General features: G+C 37.4%; 3 protein-coding genes and 1 long non-coding RNA gene across 14 annotated transcripts in view; 1 reads left to right on the plus strand and 3 right to left on the minus strand.

The window, feature by feature from the left end:
* The window catches only part of sgg (glycogen synthase kinase 3 beta homolog shaggy), a 43,647-nt gene extending 29,883 nt beyond the window's left edge, over positions 1-13,764 (plus strand). For 6 of the 11 annotated variants that reach the window (XM_089473636.1, XM_089473638.1, XM_089473635.1 and 3 more), the window contains 2 exons: positions 15-461; positions 730-1,109. In XM_089473636.1, coding sequence (XP_089329762.1) covers positions 15-461; positions 730-941 — 659 coding nt within the window. In that variant the 3' untranslated portion in view covers positions 942-1,109. Of the gene's footprint in view, positions 1-14; positions 462-729; positions 1,110-1,726; positions 3,311-4,986 lie in introns of those variants that run through there. The other 5 variants (XM_089473639.1, XM_018013824.2, XR_016270932.1 and 2 more) reach the window with 4 other exon arrangements.
* Positions 9,326-10,849, minus strand: HLH3B (Helix loop helix protein 3B). Its single transcript, XM_018013842.2, has 2 exons — positions 10,411-10,849; positions 9,326-10,290 (listed from the first exon to the last, which is right to left on the minus strand). Exons 1-2 carry the CDS (start codon positions 10,847-10,849, stop codon positions 9,446-9,448), a joined length of 1,284 nt encoding a protein of 427 aa, XP_017869331.1. The 3' UTR covers positions 9,326-9,445.
* LOC108617951 (YEATS domain-containing protein 4) lies at positions 10,904-11,662 on the minus strand. The gene has a single exon (XM_018013844.2). The coding sequence runs from the start codon at positions 11,660-11,662 to the stop codon at positions 10,904-10,906; it is 759 nt and encodes a 252-aa protein (XP_017869333.1).
* On the minus strand, positions 12,682-14,198 carry LOC149268132 (uncharacterized). The gene is made up of 2 exons (XR_016270933.1): positions 13,347-14,198; positions 12,682-13,285 (listed from the first exon to the last, which is right to left on the minus strand). It is a non-coding gene; the product is annotated as an uncharacterized LOC149268132 (long non-coding RNA).
* Positions 14,199-14,471: the final 273 nt, after the last annotated feature.

Consider the following 14,471-nt stretch of genomic DNA (forward strand, 5'->3'; position numbering starts at 1 on the left):
CTGTTTTGTTGCAGAACTCTCGATACAGCCTAGCTTAGTGCCACAGTTGTTGCCAAAGCATCTGCAGAACGCAGCACACGCAGCCAGTGCTAATCGCGCCTCGGCTGGAGGACCGGCCGGCGCTGCGGCCAGTGGCTCGACCAGCGTCTCCTCAGCGGGCAGTGGCACGTCCGGTGATGGCGCCGCGCAGTCACAGCAGCAGCAGCAGGCGCCCGCATCAGCAGCAGCAGGCACAGGCGCCGGTGGCGCCGCTAACGTTGGCGGTGTCCAGGGAAACAACAGCAGCAGCAACAACAGTGGCAATCCCACAACTGTCACAGCTGCTGCAGGCGCTCCTAATGCGCAGCAATCGAATGCGGCTGCAGCTGGCTCCGGCGGCGGCGGTGGCGGTGGCGCTGCAACAGCTGCCGCTTCAGCCGGCGCAATTGCCACAAGCAATGCAGGTGGCGCTAACATAACAGGTGAGTAGGCGCGTGCCCAGCTGCACCGCGCGTCGCGTCACAGGTCGCGAGTCGCAAGTTGCAAGTAATAGATCAGCCTCTATCAATCTATCCATCTATCTATCGATCAATCAGTCTTTCTATATCTCTATCTATTTATCTTTCTATCTATATTTCTATCTATCTAACGAGCTGTCAGCCTATCACTACTTATGTTTCTCTCTCCCTCTCCCCTCCCTATATCTCTATCTTCATCTCTCTGTGTTAATCTCGGTTTGCTTGCTTTTAGCTGAGAATCGTTTGCCCAAATTCATTAAATCGTTCCATTTAGCAAACTTGACGAGGAGCCAACGCAAGAACCGTTCACATTCAGCTGAAGCCTCTCAAGATCAAATTCAAACCAGACAATACCATGTCGAAACCCCCATTCCAGACATGTATGGCAGCCGACTGCATCGTAGCTTCGATTCGATGCGAGACCGTATTGCAACACAGTATTGACTCAAACCACTGCTGCATTACCCAAACTACGTTGAAATTCGAATTCATTTCGGCTCGACTTTGGCCAACAGAGACATTCAATTCGCTATCCAGTGAAATCCAAAATCCAAATGCAAAATTTAAATCTAACGAAGATGTTCTGAATTAAAGTAGTTATATCTCTATTTATCCGCTGAGCGAGTTTTCTTTAGGCTGGTCTTTTATTTTCATCGATTCCCAGCTTGAGCTGTCATTTCTATTTTGCTTTTATCATGAGCGTGAAGATAGCTTCATTGCTAGTTATGATTGAGGTCTATTAGTATAGAGTCAGTTTGATATTACACATATATCAATATAGCAGAGTACATAGGTTGAGCGAACCAATCCATTTTAGACATCTATCTCACCCTCTCCCAAGTCCATTGTCTGCTTCTATGTATGTCAACTTTGCATGTTTCTATCTTGCTTTCTCTCTACCTTCCATAGCAGTGTTTCATTCAAAATATTTTGTATTCAACTTGAAATTTATTATTATTCGAATAGGGTAAACACCCAGATATGTCTCGGCACGCCGAATATTATCGTCCTCAATTTTCGCTCTTGTATTTTCTATCCTAGTTCCCTTCGATCTTTGGTATATCCTGTGCTAGCTGTTTAATTGACCTGCAAACATATATATTTTTGTATTCATATGTTGCTAGCTTCATATATATTTATTTTGTTATAAGTTTGTATCATTTAAATTCATTGAATTTTATTAAAATATTTTTTGTTTTTTTTTGTTTCTTTTTTAATTTTATTTGCAGATTCATAGGGGCAATAGCAACATACGCAAATATATGTACAATATATATCTATATTATATATATCATATGTATGATATATATGCATATATTTATATAATCAATCAACACAGTACACAGAAACCTATGCACACACACATAGATATACACATACACCCACACACATACATGTTGGAGAGAGTGGGAACACAAAAATAAGAGAAATTAAAAATTAAAAAATTAAAAACAACACAAAACAAAAAATCAAACACAACTGGCAAAAATTAAATATAATTAAATACATTGATACATATATACACACAAATAAACACACACACATACACACACACTATATTAAATTAATTACATAATTAATTTAAAGCAATTTGCAAACAAAAACAAAAAAAATCATTTAAATTAAAATAATAATACACAACCAGAAGTAATAGAAGAGGAGGAAAATGCATATAAAAAAATAGTAAATAATACACTTACATAAAACTCATGCATAAAACACGGAAGAGGATGAAGGAGATAAAGAAACAACCAGCTTCAATTAAACAAAACAAAAAAAGAAAGAGAGAAATAAAATAAAACTAAAAACAAAAAAACAAAAAAAAAAAAACAAACAACAAATGTAACGCAACATTTTACATAGATAAAAGTAAATTTATTTTAATCTTAAAATAAAAGAAAAAAACTAAAGTAATAACTGTAATAGCAATGACATTGCTAAATGCCAATGTAATGGCTTGTTTTTATTATTATTATTATTATTATAATTACCTTTTTTTTTAATTAATTAATAAAGAACAATTTAATAAATCAGCTGGCTAAAACTGAACAACTGACAAAACTGACGCCTTTCAGCGGTAAATGAAACCACAAGTCTCTGGAACATATACATATACACCGATACACACCTACATACATACACACGCACGTACATATATATACACATATAAAGTGCATAATATATGTATATGTAAACTTAACGAAAGTCATCGCATATTTAATTTCAATAAAATTTCATACATTTCTTTTGTTTAATTATTATTATTATTATTTTTTTTTTTTTGTAGTATGGTAATATGTAGTAAAAACAATAATAAAAAACCCAACCGAAAACTATTTATTTGAACAATATATTGATGAGTAATTTTGTTGATCCTATTGAAAAATGACTATTAAAACGATTGAAATCGAAATGAAAATATATTTAAAATAAGCTTTGGCTGCATATAAATCGGTAAATATATATATATATTTCAACTATATATACAAAAGTAAGAAGCAAGCAATTGAATGCCTTGCAATATATACATACATATATCTAAATATCTAACTATTTAATTAATTATGACCTTTTTTTGTGAAACGCATTATATATACAATATATAAATATATATGTATATATATAAAATAAATAAATTATTTTAATTAAATAATTTTTATTTTGTAATACATAAAACAAGCAAGCAGCGAGCATTGAGTGAAATAAAAAAAAAAAAAACACAAAAAATGTATATATATATACAATAAATGTATGTATATTAAATTTAGAAAATTACTAAAAAAAAAAAAAAAAAAAAAAAAAAAAATAATAAACATATATTACAGAAATACAGCATAAATAAACATTTTTATGTAAAAACTTAATTTTTATTAAATCCAAAATATATTAAAAATATTATCGATGAGAACAGTTGGCACAATACGTTATTTATGAGGCGGACAATGGTCTCTTCCAAGTGCAAGGCGATGCAATGCGAGTCTAGAAGCAATATGCATACTGAAAAAAAATTCCAAATTGAGTCTAAAATATGAAATAAACATATGGAGTGTAGATCTAGTGCGAATTCGGAGTTAGAATTTCCTAATATGAGTATATTCGTGACTAAATTTAGATTGAAATGCAGATTCTGATTTAGGGAAATTTCCTGATTGGTTTATAGACTCACCAGAATTAGGCGCTTGAATGTAGACTTTTGGCCAACTCAGGTGTAGAGGTGTTTGTATATGCTTTAGAAAATAATATTGAGATACACACACACACTCACATATATTGTTGCATACATACATAAAAAAACACTATATATGACTGTACTCGTATCGCTGGTTTAGTTGCAATATGTAGATAAAATTACATAATAATAATACATTACATATATATGTGTACTATCTATGCCTATATAGATATATCCGATATTTGAGTTGAAATATAAGATGACAATTAGTTGCAAGATTGAAGAGAAGCAGAAAATAATGATACCAATACCGATAACGATAAAAATATCGATAACCAGCTTAACTAATTTCATATAGCTACAATTTTTTTTTTTTTGTATCCTGAACAATTAATAAATTCAAGTGCGAAATGTAAAAAAACGTATATTTATTAAAATAGTTTACCAAAAGCTACTTTAAACTAATTATAATTAATAAATACAGTATGCATACATACATCATTGAAAGCCGAACACACAAACAAGTTAAATTTCCTAGTACTTTGGGCACATACACACACACATAAGAAGTAGAAGAGCTGCAACATTAAAAAATAAAAATTTAATATTAATTTGAATTAAATAACAGCAACTTTACATACATATAGAGACACACATAAACCGTTATGTATACATGTATAACAAATGTAAAGCCAACAATATCCATGGTTAAATGCATAGACAAAAAGAACAAGAAAAAGGAAAGTTGTTAATAAATATAAATTGAATGAAATAATAATAATGATAATGATAATAATGATGATGATGATAAAAAGAATATGGGAGAACACTGAGCAAAATTACAAAAATGCTGAAACAGACAAAAACAAACGCAAAAACAAATATAAAAAAATAATAAAAATTAAAAAAAAAAAAACAGAAAAAAAAAACATATAAATGAATTCACCTTATTTTTCTTCATTTGATTTGTACATTTTATTCGTTCTTGTTGTTGCTAGTGGGTGTGTGTGGTTGGGTGGTTGACCACCTGGTCGGTCGGTCGGTTGGTTGGCATCTGGTTCCATGCCGTGCAGGCGCCCAATTTTGCATGCTTGTGAACATCCATATTTGCTCGTTCTTAATGCTCTTTCATTTTATCTTTCTCCTCTCTGTGTTACCTAACGTATTTTCATATAAGTATTTCCCGTTCCATAGTGTTTATCCTGTAATTGGCAGCTGTTAATAACAGCGTCGGCAACAAGAACAACAACAGCAATTTACAGCAATACATTTTGTCTACTTTTGTATTTTTTTTTTTTTTGCCAACGAATTTCACAGATTCACAGTCGAATAGCGCCTTGAACAGCAGCGGCAACGGCGACGCCGAGGCTAGCGCTGCAGGCGACGAGGGTGGTGGTGGTGGCAGCAGCAACGGCAGCGGCAGCGGTAATGGCGGCAACGACGCAGCAGCAGAGCCTGAACAGGCGGTGACCGCGTCAGCCGGCACATCGGGTTAGCGCCCTAGCAGCAGCAGCACAGGTAGCAGCGACGGTGACGGCGGCGTCAGCGGCTCTCTATTAATGTAAATGTTGTTTACAGTAAACTGTTATTAACATTTTTGTTCGGTAGCCTCTTATGAAAATTGGGGGTTTAAGTAAATTCAAAATTATTTAATTTTCAACTTCACACGCATACAATCATGCACACATGCACACACACACACGTGCATTGGTACATACATCCATGTAAGAGCTAATTCTGCAAAAATTATTCATTCAACACGCAAAGGATTTAATTAAATATTCATGAATATGTGCATACATACATAATACATGTATGGCTAGCAGAAGCACTGACACACTTGCATGCGTACAGCTTATAAACATACATATAAACATACATGCATATATATATATATATATATATATATATATATATATATATATATATATATATGCTTGTATGTATGTATGTATGTTTTCATGCATTCCACTGTGATCTATCGCAAGCTTCCTTAAACCACAAGCGTTTCTTTGCTTTCATCTCCTGGATCACACGTGCATATGCGTGGGTGGTTGTGTGTGCGTGATTGCATGCATGTATGTCTGTATGTATGTTGTATGCGTATATGATGGCTTGTACATTGGGCGAAACAGAAATATTAAAACCAAAAATTTAGCATAATCTTTAACTAACAAAAAAATATAAAAAAATTCCAAAAACTCCACAAAAATTAAAGAAAACACAAAGCAAATGCCTAACTAAACGTATATATAATAAATATGTATTATTAAAAATGAAAGGAATACAAAAATAATATGTTAATATATATCATAAATTAAAACATACACACGAAACAAAATAGTGTTACAACAAATTTATGCATTATAGTAAATAATAAAATACAAAATGAAAAACAAAAAAATAATTTGCAAACGTAATAAATTATAAGCAAAAACAAATGAGAAAACTTAGTGAAATAAATCAAAATTTTTTGTCCCACTAAAAAAAAAAAAAAAAAAAAACATGTAAACGATATTTATAGATTAACAGAACAGCAGAACAAAAAACAGATTAAAGAAAGGAAAACGAAAATATTAATTTCATTGTTATTACTGTTGTTCTGGGCAACAGCAACAATCTGAATACTTTTCAGGAATGTGTGCAAAATGTTTAAGAGATACTTTAAAAATAATACATTCGGGAGATAGAATAAATATAATAACTGTAAAACAATCCCCTGGCCGAGCTCCAATATCCTATTACCCCAAGAGCCCTTTATATAACTATTTAGTACCGTTCTTCAGTCCAACTTAAGCATTTTAATACGATTAATAAAAAGGAAAAGAAAAAAATAAAAAAAATAAAAATACACAAAACAAACAAACAAGCATAGCATAATAGTCGAGTTAAACAAACACACACATATATATATATATTTAAAAAAAAAAACATATGTATATATATATATATATATATATATATATATATATATATATATATATATATATATATATATATATATATATATATATATATATATATATATATATATATATGTATGTATGTATGTATGTTTTTTATTATAGTGAAAATAATTATTTAAAAACAAAAACAAAAAGGAATATCATAAAAACGCTTTTAGCGAGCGACGCCACCCATTAATATAAATTAAAATTAATTAAAAAATAAAATATAAAAAAAAACCGAATCTCAAATAAACAACAAAAAAGGAAAAGGAAAACAATGCATAAATTGTAAAATTAATCAACGTTTAGCTGCAATTGAATATATATATAAATTAATTTTAATTAATTAATCACCCAAAACACAAGAACAATAAAAAAAAGAAAAGAAGAAATGGTAAGAAGCGATAAGTGTGTACATTCGCAAAATTCCAAAAACTCACGTAACTTTCGTACAGCTCAAGGAACGCGCGCCTTGAACCATTATTAAAACGATCAAAGCAATTACTATACAACTAGCACGTACAGTCCCCAGAGAATGCCTACGAGTATATACATAAATATGTATGTATATATATATATAAATAAATATAAAATAATATATTTATATATACATATATATATAAATATAGAGTACGAAATATTCCCATACTGTTTCTTTACCCCAGACTCTGGCTCCAGTAGCAAACGCAAATGTTTTCTCTTCGCTTGAGCATATGTACTAGAACGTACTAAACTACTTATAATTGTATGTATTAGATATATGTATTCCTAAATTCCACATTTTTTGTTTGTTTTTTGAACACATACATAACTGCATTCTGTGTGCTTTATGAAAGGGAAGATATACATTTCAACAGGATGTTGAACTAAGCGAAAATCTATAAAACTTCTTTTAGTCAATAATATTCGCAACAAAAAAAAAAAAAAAATTATAATAATAATAACAAAAAAAAAAAAAAAACAGTTACACACACATTCACACACACACACTGTCTAAAAATATGGAACAAGCAACTTAATTTAATTTATAATTATAAAAAAAATTTTCAAAGTGCAAACAAAATTAAGTAAATCCCTTCCCCAAAATTAAAATAAACAAAAATGAAAAAATAAAAATAAAAATGATAAATTACGATAAGCTACGAAATTCTATATGAACAACAATTTCAGCGTTTCGCTTAACATGAACATTTAAATTTAAACACAACAATCTAAAACTAAATGCAAAAAAATAAATAACAAAAAAAAAAAAAAAAAAAAAAAAAAAAAAAAAAAAAAAAAAAACCAAACAAAACCCAAAAAGACAAAGACAACAACATGAAACACAAAAAGAACATTATTTAAAAAATAAAAAACAATAAACATTACAAAACTAAATGAGGATAAAATGTGTTTTATTTTTGTGGTATCGGAACGGAACTGACGTTGAATCATCTTAATTTGTCGGTGTGGACAAGTGGACATATACATATACATATATGGTGGAGGTGGCCTGATGGTATGGGGCTGCTTCACATGGCGGAACATCGGCCTGCTGCTTAAGATCGATGGAATTATGAAGAAAGAAGACTATCTAAACGATTTTGCGACCCACCTACCAGATGGTGTGGATGAAGTGGGTATCCCGAACAAGAAGTCGTATTTGGAGTGGCCTGCACAAAGTCCAAAGACCTATATTAATGTTCTTTAGTTACCACTAAGCTCAGCTGAACTGGGAAGCCTTTGAAAATGGTTGCCTAGGAAATTGTACGAGTGGGGAAGTCCAAATAATAATATACAATCATAAAGCTGAAATTCCATAAACTTCAATATGCAAATTATTGTTTGCTTCTTATATATTTTAGAAGAAGATATGTGACGACTCCCTAATTTCGGCATTCTAAGAAGACAAGAAATAACGTTGAGGCCAGGCGCTGCATAACCGCTCGATCCATGCAAATTAATAGAGAATCATCGGCAATTTATTCGTTAGGTCTTAGTTTTTGTTCTAAGCTGTAGAATATTCAGCTTTACCCGACTCGCCATGTCCGCAGGGACGCAGATGCATCCGCCATATCTTATTCATTATTCTAGCAGTAAGAGAAACTCTTAGTACACGCCTCGGCTTACCTCCAGTAAGTTAACTGCCAAATTTTGAAGCCTGTAGCTCTAATACATTTGGATATACATATAAAGTTTTCGGTTTGCCCTAATGGGCGTTGAGATATTCGCCATATCTTTTTGGTCTACATACATATGTATATATATACCCGAGTATATAATCCATATTTCAAGTAGTATTCCATATTATTTTAGATATACAAGGACTTGCATCAAATCACTATATAGTCAGATCTAATTTGTCATGGACAATGGGCTTGGATGCATTTTCGATTGCATTCATTCGGACGGACAGCAATGAATACATATGCAAATGTGCCTATTTGAAGACACTCTGTGAAGACAAAGTTTTTATTTAAATATGGTAAGAAACTTTAATATCGTTAGGCACCCTGCAGAGACATAGCTGTGGTCAAAAACCGTAAGACCTATAAGAGCAGAGATTAATACTGCAAGGGACAGTGGTAGGGCAAAACTCAAATTTGAATATCATAAGAGATTGAATACCGTTAGATATTATAATAATATGAATATCGTAAGAGATATGCGAGGGCTCATTTGTAGATTGGATATCGCACACACTGGGAAGAAGCAAAAGATTTTCGAGGTACGTTAGCCGTTAATTTGGGATCTAAATTTATATTTAACTACTTTACACAAGATATAACTTTATAATGCATCCCAATTCCATTTCGTGATGGTCCCCATGCCATTTCACATGTCACATGTTAGGGCTTGCGGCGTTTGGACTGGCTGTGGATGTGGGTGTGGTGCGAACTGGGGTTCGGGTTGGAGCTGGAGTGGTGTCCTAGCTCGGAATTTGGAGCCTCTGCTACTGGCTTGAGGCGTCGCTTGCTGCTCGCTCGATTGGCAGTGGCGGGCTTGAGAGTGGCCGCCCCAGAGGCACACGAGCCTGCACTTGCTGGTAGAATAACGGGCGGAGACGGCGCCACAGCAGCAGCTGCCGGCGCGGTCAGCGTTGCAGATGTAGTGACGATTGCGCTGCCAGTCCTGGCCGTCTCATCGTAGCTGGTCAGCTGGCTGTGCTCCGTTTTGATATGGGCTCCAGGGGCAATCATGAGGAGATCGTTCGTGGTGGCCCGTTGCGGCGCCTCCTTGTCGAAGCGTTCACATTTGATGTGACGCAGTGCATCGGGCGCATGGCCATTGGCCATGCCATTGTCATTGTTGTTGGGCTCGTCCATGTGCGGCGCTTGCAGCTGCTGCCACTCGAGAATGCCCGTCAACAACTTGATGTACTTGATGGCCGAGCGCAGGATCTCATTCTTCGATAGCTTCTTGTCTGGCGGATGGGTGGGCACCAGCTTTCGCAGCTCCGCGAAGGCGCCTGACACGTTCTGTTGGCGCCAGCGCTCGCGCGTATTGGTGAACACCTTTCGCACGCCGCCCGCACCGACACCGCCGGACACCTGACCATTGCCAAGTCCCAGCCCAGCGCCGGCTGTGCCGCTGGAGTTGCTGTTGCTGTTGACGCCATTCGAAGGCGGAGCCAGATGCCCGTTGACGAAGACATTGTTGCCGCTGCGTGGAGAGTTGGACAGGGACCGATTTGCTGTCGAGTTAACAGAATATTGAGTTATTGAGTTATTGACTGGGGACTGGGGACTGGGACTGGGACTGGGACTGGGACTCGAACTGGGGCTAATAGGGCGTTCGCTGTCGAGCTACTTACCGTCCGCTTGGCTGCCGTTGAGCACAATGTAGTCGCGCAGATCGTCGTCGTCCTCCTCGGTGTCGTTCAGCGAGAAGTCCGATAGGTCACCGTCTCCGTCCGAGATCGACTCCGTCTTGGGCTGCACATAGGGCGTGGCATGACGTAACAGCGCCGGCGGCTGCCGTGACGTCCCATTAGCATTGCCGTTGCTCTCCTCTCGCCTGCCGTTCGCTGAGGACGAGGAGCTGGAGTGGCTGGTTGTGCTGCGCTCGTCCGCATTGTCTGCGCCGTTCGAGCTGCTCGGTAGCCAGGCCATGACCGAACTCCACAACGTGTCACACCGAAATGATGAGCAGCAACAGCCGTAGCAGATGCAGAAGAAGACAGAACCCACCCCATCGAGAGCAGACATTGAGGGGCGGCGCTTGCGAGTGGCTGCAACCCTTGGCCAAGGCATACACACACGGGCTGGGGCCAAAGCGCAGCGAGTGGGTGGCGAACAGATGTGAGCCTAAGACTTGCCTGGGCCCATTTCCGTGAGCGGAGGAGGGCGTACATTAAATATGGGCCTGGGAGCCGAGGGCGACACAAAGGGGCTCCCGTAGTCTGAGACTCCCTCAGTCCTGGATGTGGCCAACTTGACTAGCTTTTGCTTCTTGGCTGACTTCTCGGCGTCCCGTGACTGGGCCGACTGCAGCTTTGACTTGACGCGAGAAGTCGACAGCGGCCCTGGAGTCGTTAGGGCCAGCTGGGTGGCTTGCGATGGATTCATAAAAAACATTTTGTCCCGGCGCTCGTGACCCTGGAAGTTCATGCGCAGATCCACATTGTATTTGCCGTCGAACACATCGTTCGGCTTGTACAAATATGTGGTGGGCGACATGGTGGGGTCCAGGTACTCCACTTGCAGCTCCACCGGAAAGTCGGTGCTCAGCACCTCGGTGATCTCGAAAGGCGAGGCATCCGCCACATGCAGACGCAGCGGCAGCCGGGGTGACATGCGAAAGGTGACACGTTTCACATAGCGGCCCATATCCACATTATCCTCCGCCCTGATATACACGCACCACGTGGGCTCGAATACGAAGGGCCGAAAGTCATCGGCCTTCTCGGGCTTGCATCCCAGCACTAGATTCTTACAGATTACAATGCCATCGCCGGCGACGTTGTCGCCGTCGTCTGTGATCCGCTTCATCGAGGCTGCTCGGCGGTAGCTGACGCGCTGATAGCCATCCACCGGATACGAATGGAGATTTGTTACGCTCATCATAGCAATGTAGATTCGTTGCTCGAGTATGGATATAACTATAATTGATGTCGACACTAATTAACTCTGCAATTTAAGGCCAGGGAATTTTGGGAAATGTGCCACAAGGATTATGAAAATTTTCAAAATTGTTATTTACATATAACTCTGTTCTACTGTTTGTTCACTTAGCTTACCAGACAATTTTTGGCATTTAAATCCAGGCAACATGGATCTATTACTACGTCCCATCCTTAACCTTATTTAAAGAAATATCTCAAATATATAATGGATATCTATTGCTGCAATAGATATCGGACATCTTATTCTGAAAATATACATTATACTATGAAGTCTTTAGTGAAACAGATCCCTACAAGTCTCATTTGCAAGGGTATTCAATAATCGGGTTGTCAATTAATTAGCTAATTAGTTACTCGACTTTGCTACTTGTCAATTTGATCGTTATCTTTTTTACCTAGGTCAAGGATTAAGATGGCAAATGGAAAAGTTTGAAGGGTCGAGCGTGTAAATTTCAACGCTACGAACTTTTTCAATTGCATCCGCGAATATTTTCACGCCCTGGATTAAACTAATATCCGCCCAAGTGGCCCAATCTGTAGGCCTCCATCAGTTCTCTGGCCTTGCAACCCCCTATGCGAGTGAGAGAGAGAGAGAGAGAGAGAGAGAGAGAGAGAGAGATATGAAATAAAGATGGAGAGATACGCTGTTTCGACGCAGGCGCTGAAACAGAACTGGGCGGAGCCAGCGAGCCAACCCCTATCCTCCAGCCTCATCTCAGCTAACGAGCCCAACAAACCAGTCACAATAGTCAGATAAATCTACACTCAGTCCGAGTAGCTGTGGCATGTGGGCTGTCGACAGGGAAGTGAGTTTTAATTGCAAATTCCAAATCGTGATAGACGGACGCTTTCAACTGATAGAGTGGCGATACATATGATATACACAAATAAATCTGTTAAATCAAACCAAAAAGACCTCTGAATTTTGCATTTTTTGTCGACGGTATAACACAGTTTGGATATCAAAACATAAATTCAGTGCTGTTTTTATTATAAAACGTTCAAGTGTTTTTCTTAAAAATACCCTATTGGAATACCCAACGTTGTCTGCGGAATACCGAACTTGTCGCACACTAGTTTTATCTTAATCTGGTTCCCTTATTCAATGATCTAACAGAAGGACTCATACAACTCATGAAGCCAGTTCCGTCCATAGTAACATGTAAAAGTTTTTCCATACATGGTCTGGGCTAACTCGATAGATAGACCTTACTGACTAATGTTTACCAGCAAGGTCGACTCGTATATAAATTCGATTCAGTGAAAGGTTTCCCTCGTCCATTTCCCATATGTGTGGGAGTCCACTCAATAAAGAACTTTATTTCCATCTTGGGTGGAATGAAAATGAGAACTATTTAAAGTTAGTCGTATCTAGAGCCAAGTCCTTATGAACCTCTCTGCTACAATTTATGTAGAATATCATGAGCCAAGTTTCAGACAAGTGGAAACCCGAGACTGAGCTGAAAAGTTTTTAAAGGCAAAGTAGGCTCGAACTTCTCGCCTGAGCTGGTCAGGTACAAAAATCTAAGTCTCACATCTGGTCTCTCTCTGTTAAAGTTAAAATCTGAAAAGAAAATTTTATATAAAATGGGCTTGACTGTCGCTGACTGTAAGAAGATACTCGCCACACTCTTTGTCAATATGTGCTCATCTTTTGTCGGACTCCTGCTCGATTCGTGGACAGGGCTCATAGGATTGTATCGCAAGTTCCATATCTACATGTTTGTGTTCTCCGTGTCCTACGCCATAATGGTTTACGAAATTCGCAAGCTGGCAATGAGCTGTGAAAGTATCGGTGGGCTGTATTTGCATGCCTTCATCGTATCACTCTCGATGTCGTTTATGTTCTTCTACGCCGGCTTGGTCTTTGAAATATTTCGCAATCACATTCAAAGCCACCTGGCGGTCGCACGACGATCGAGAAAGGTGAAGCAGCAGTGAAATCTGTAACAGCCTGAGCAAGAATGGTTCTGTAAATTAATAAATTAAATTCTCTGTTGATTATCCGATGAAATAAATTGATTCAAGATTTGAGATACATTATTAGCCATTCAATATTTTAAAAAATAATCACATCCAGCTAAAAGCCTGTTGTACTGTTGCCTGACCCTTTTCGATCGTATGATGGATCACATAAAAACATACTCTTGCTGCAATCGAAAGTCGGTGTAGAACTTATTCGGAGAATACTTAGACAATTCATTTGCAACTAGAGCCGAGCAACGCCGGTTAATTTCCGTAAGACTCCATAAAAATGATGCAAGAACTGGAGAATATATATTTCTTTACACTCATTCACGAAACTAAAATGAGTATATTGATTCGCCTGAAGAGACCTGAAATTTGGAACATACTCTCGTGGATACCCTCGAATTATCGCTCGTAAAAGTTTTCCGATCCGCTTCCTAAGATCATATTAGTTGAAGAGCAAGAAAGCTGAACTTTGGAATGTATACTCGCGATAACCATCCAAGATCAAAAAGCTATATACGTCCATTGGGGCGTGGCAAAATGGGTAAAACTGTAAAACTGAAATTTAACACATGAGCTTATATTGTGATTCTACAAAGATAGATGAGAAAACTTATATGTCTACGCTAATTAGGGACATGGAAAATCGGATCTGAGCTTCTAGTGATTTTTCAAATTCTGCTATATATCGGGCAATATTGATACTAGAGATATTAAATTTGGTATGTATGCTTGGGTTGACTTCCCAAGACCAGAAACCTATGGCGGATAAATATACG

Source organism: Drosophila arizonae, chromosome X (genome assembly GCF_054131065.1).
Source record: "Drosophila arizonae isolate 15081-1271.41 chromosome X, UAZ_ARI_1.0, whole genome shotgun sequence".
NCBI classification, from domain to species: Eukaryota; Metazoa; Arthropoda; class Insecta; order Diptera; family Drosophilidae; genus Drosophila; species Drosophila arizonae.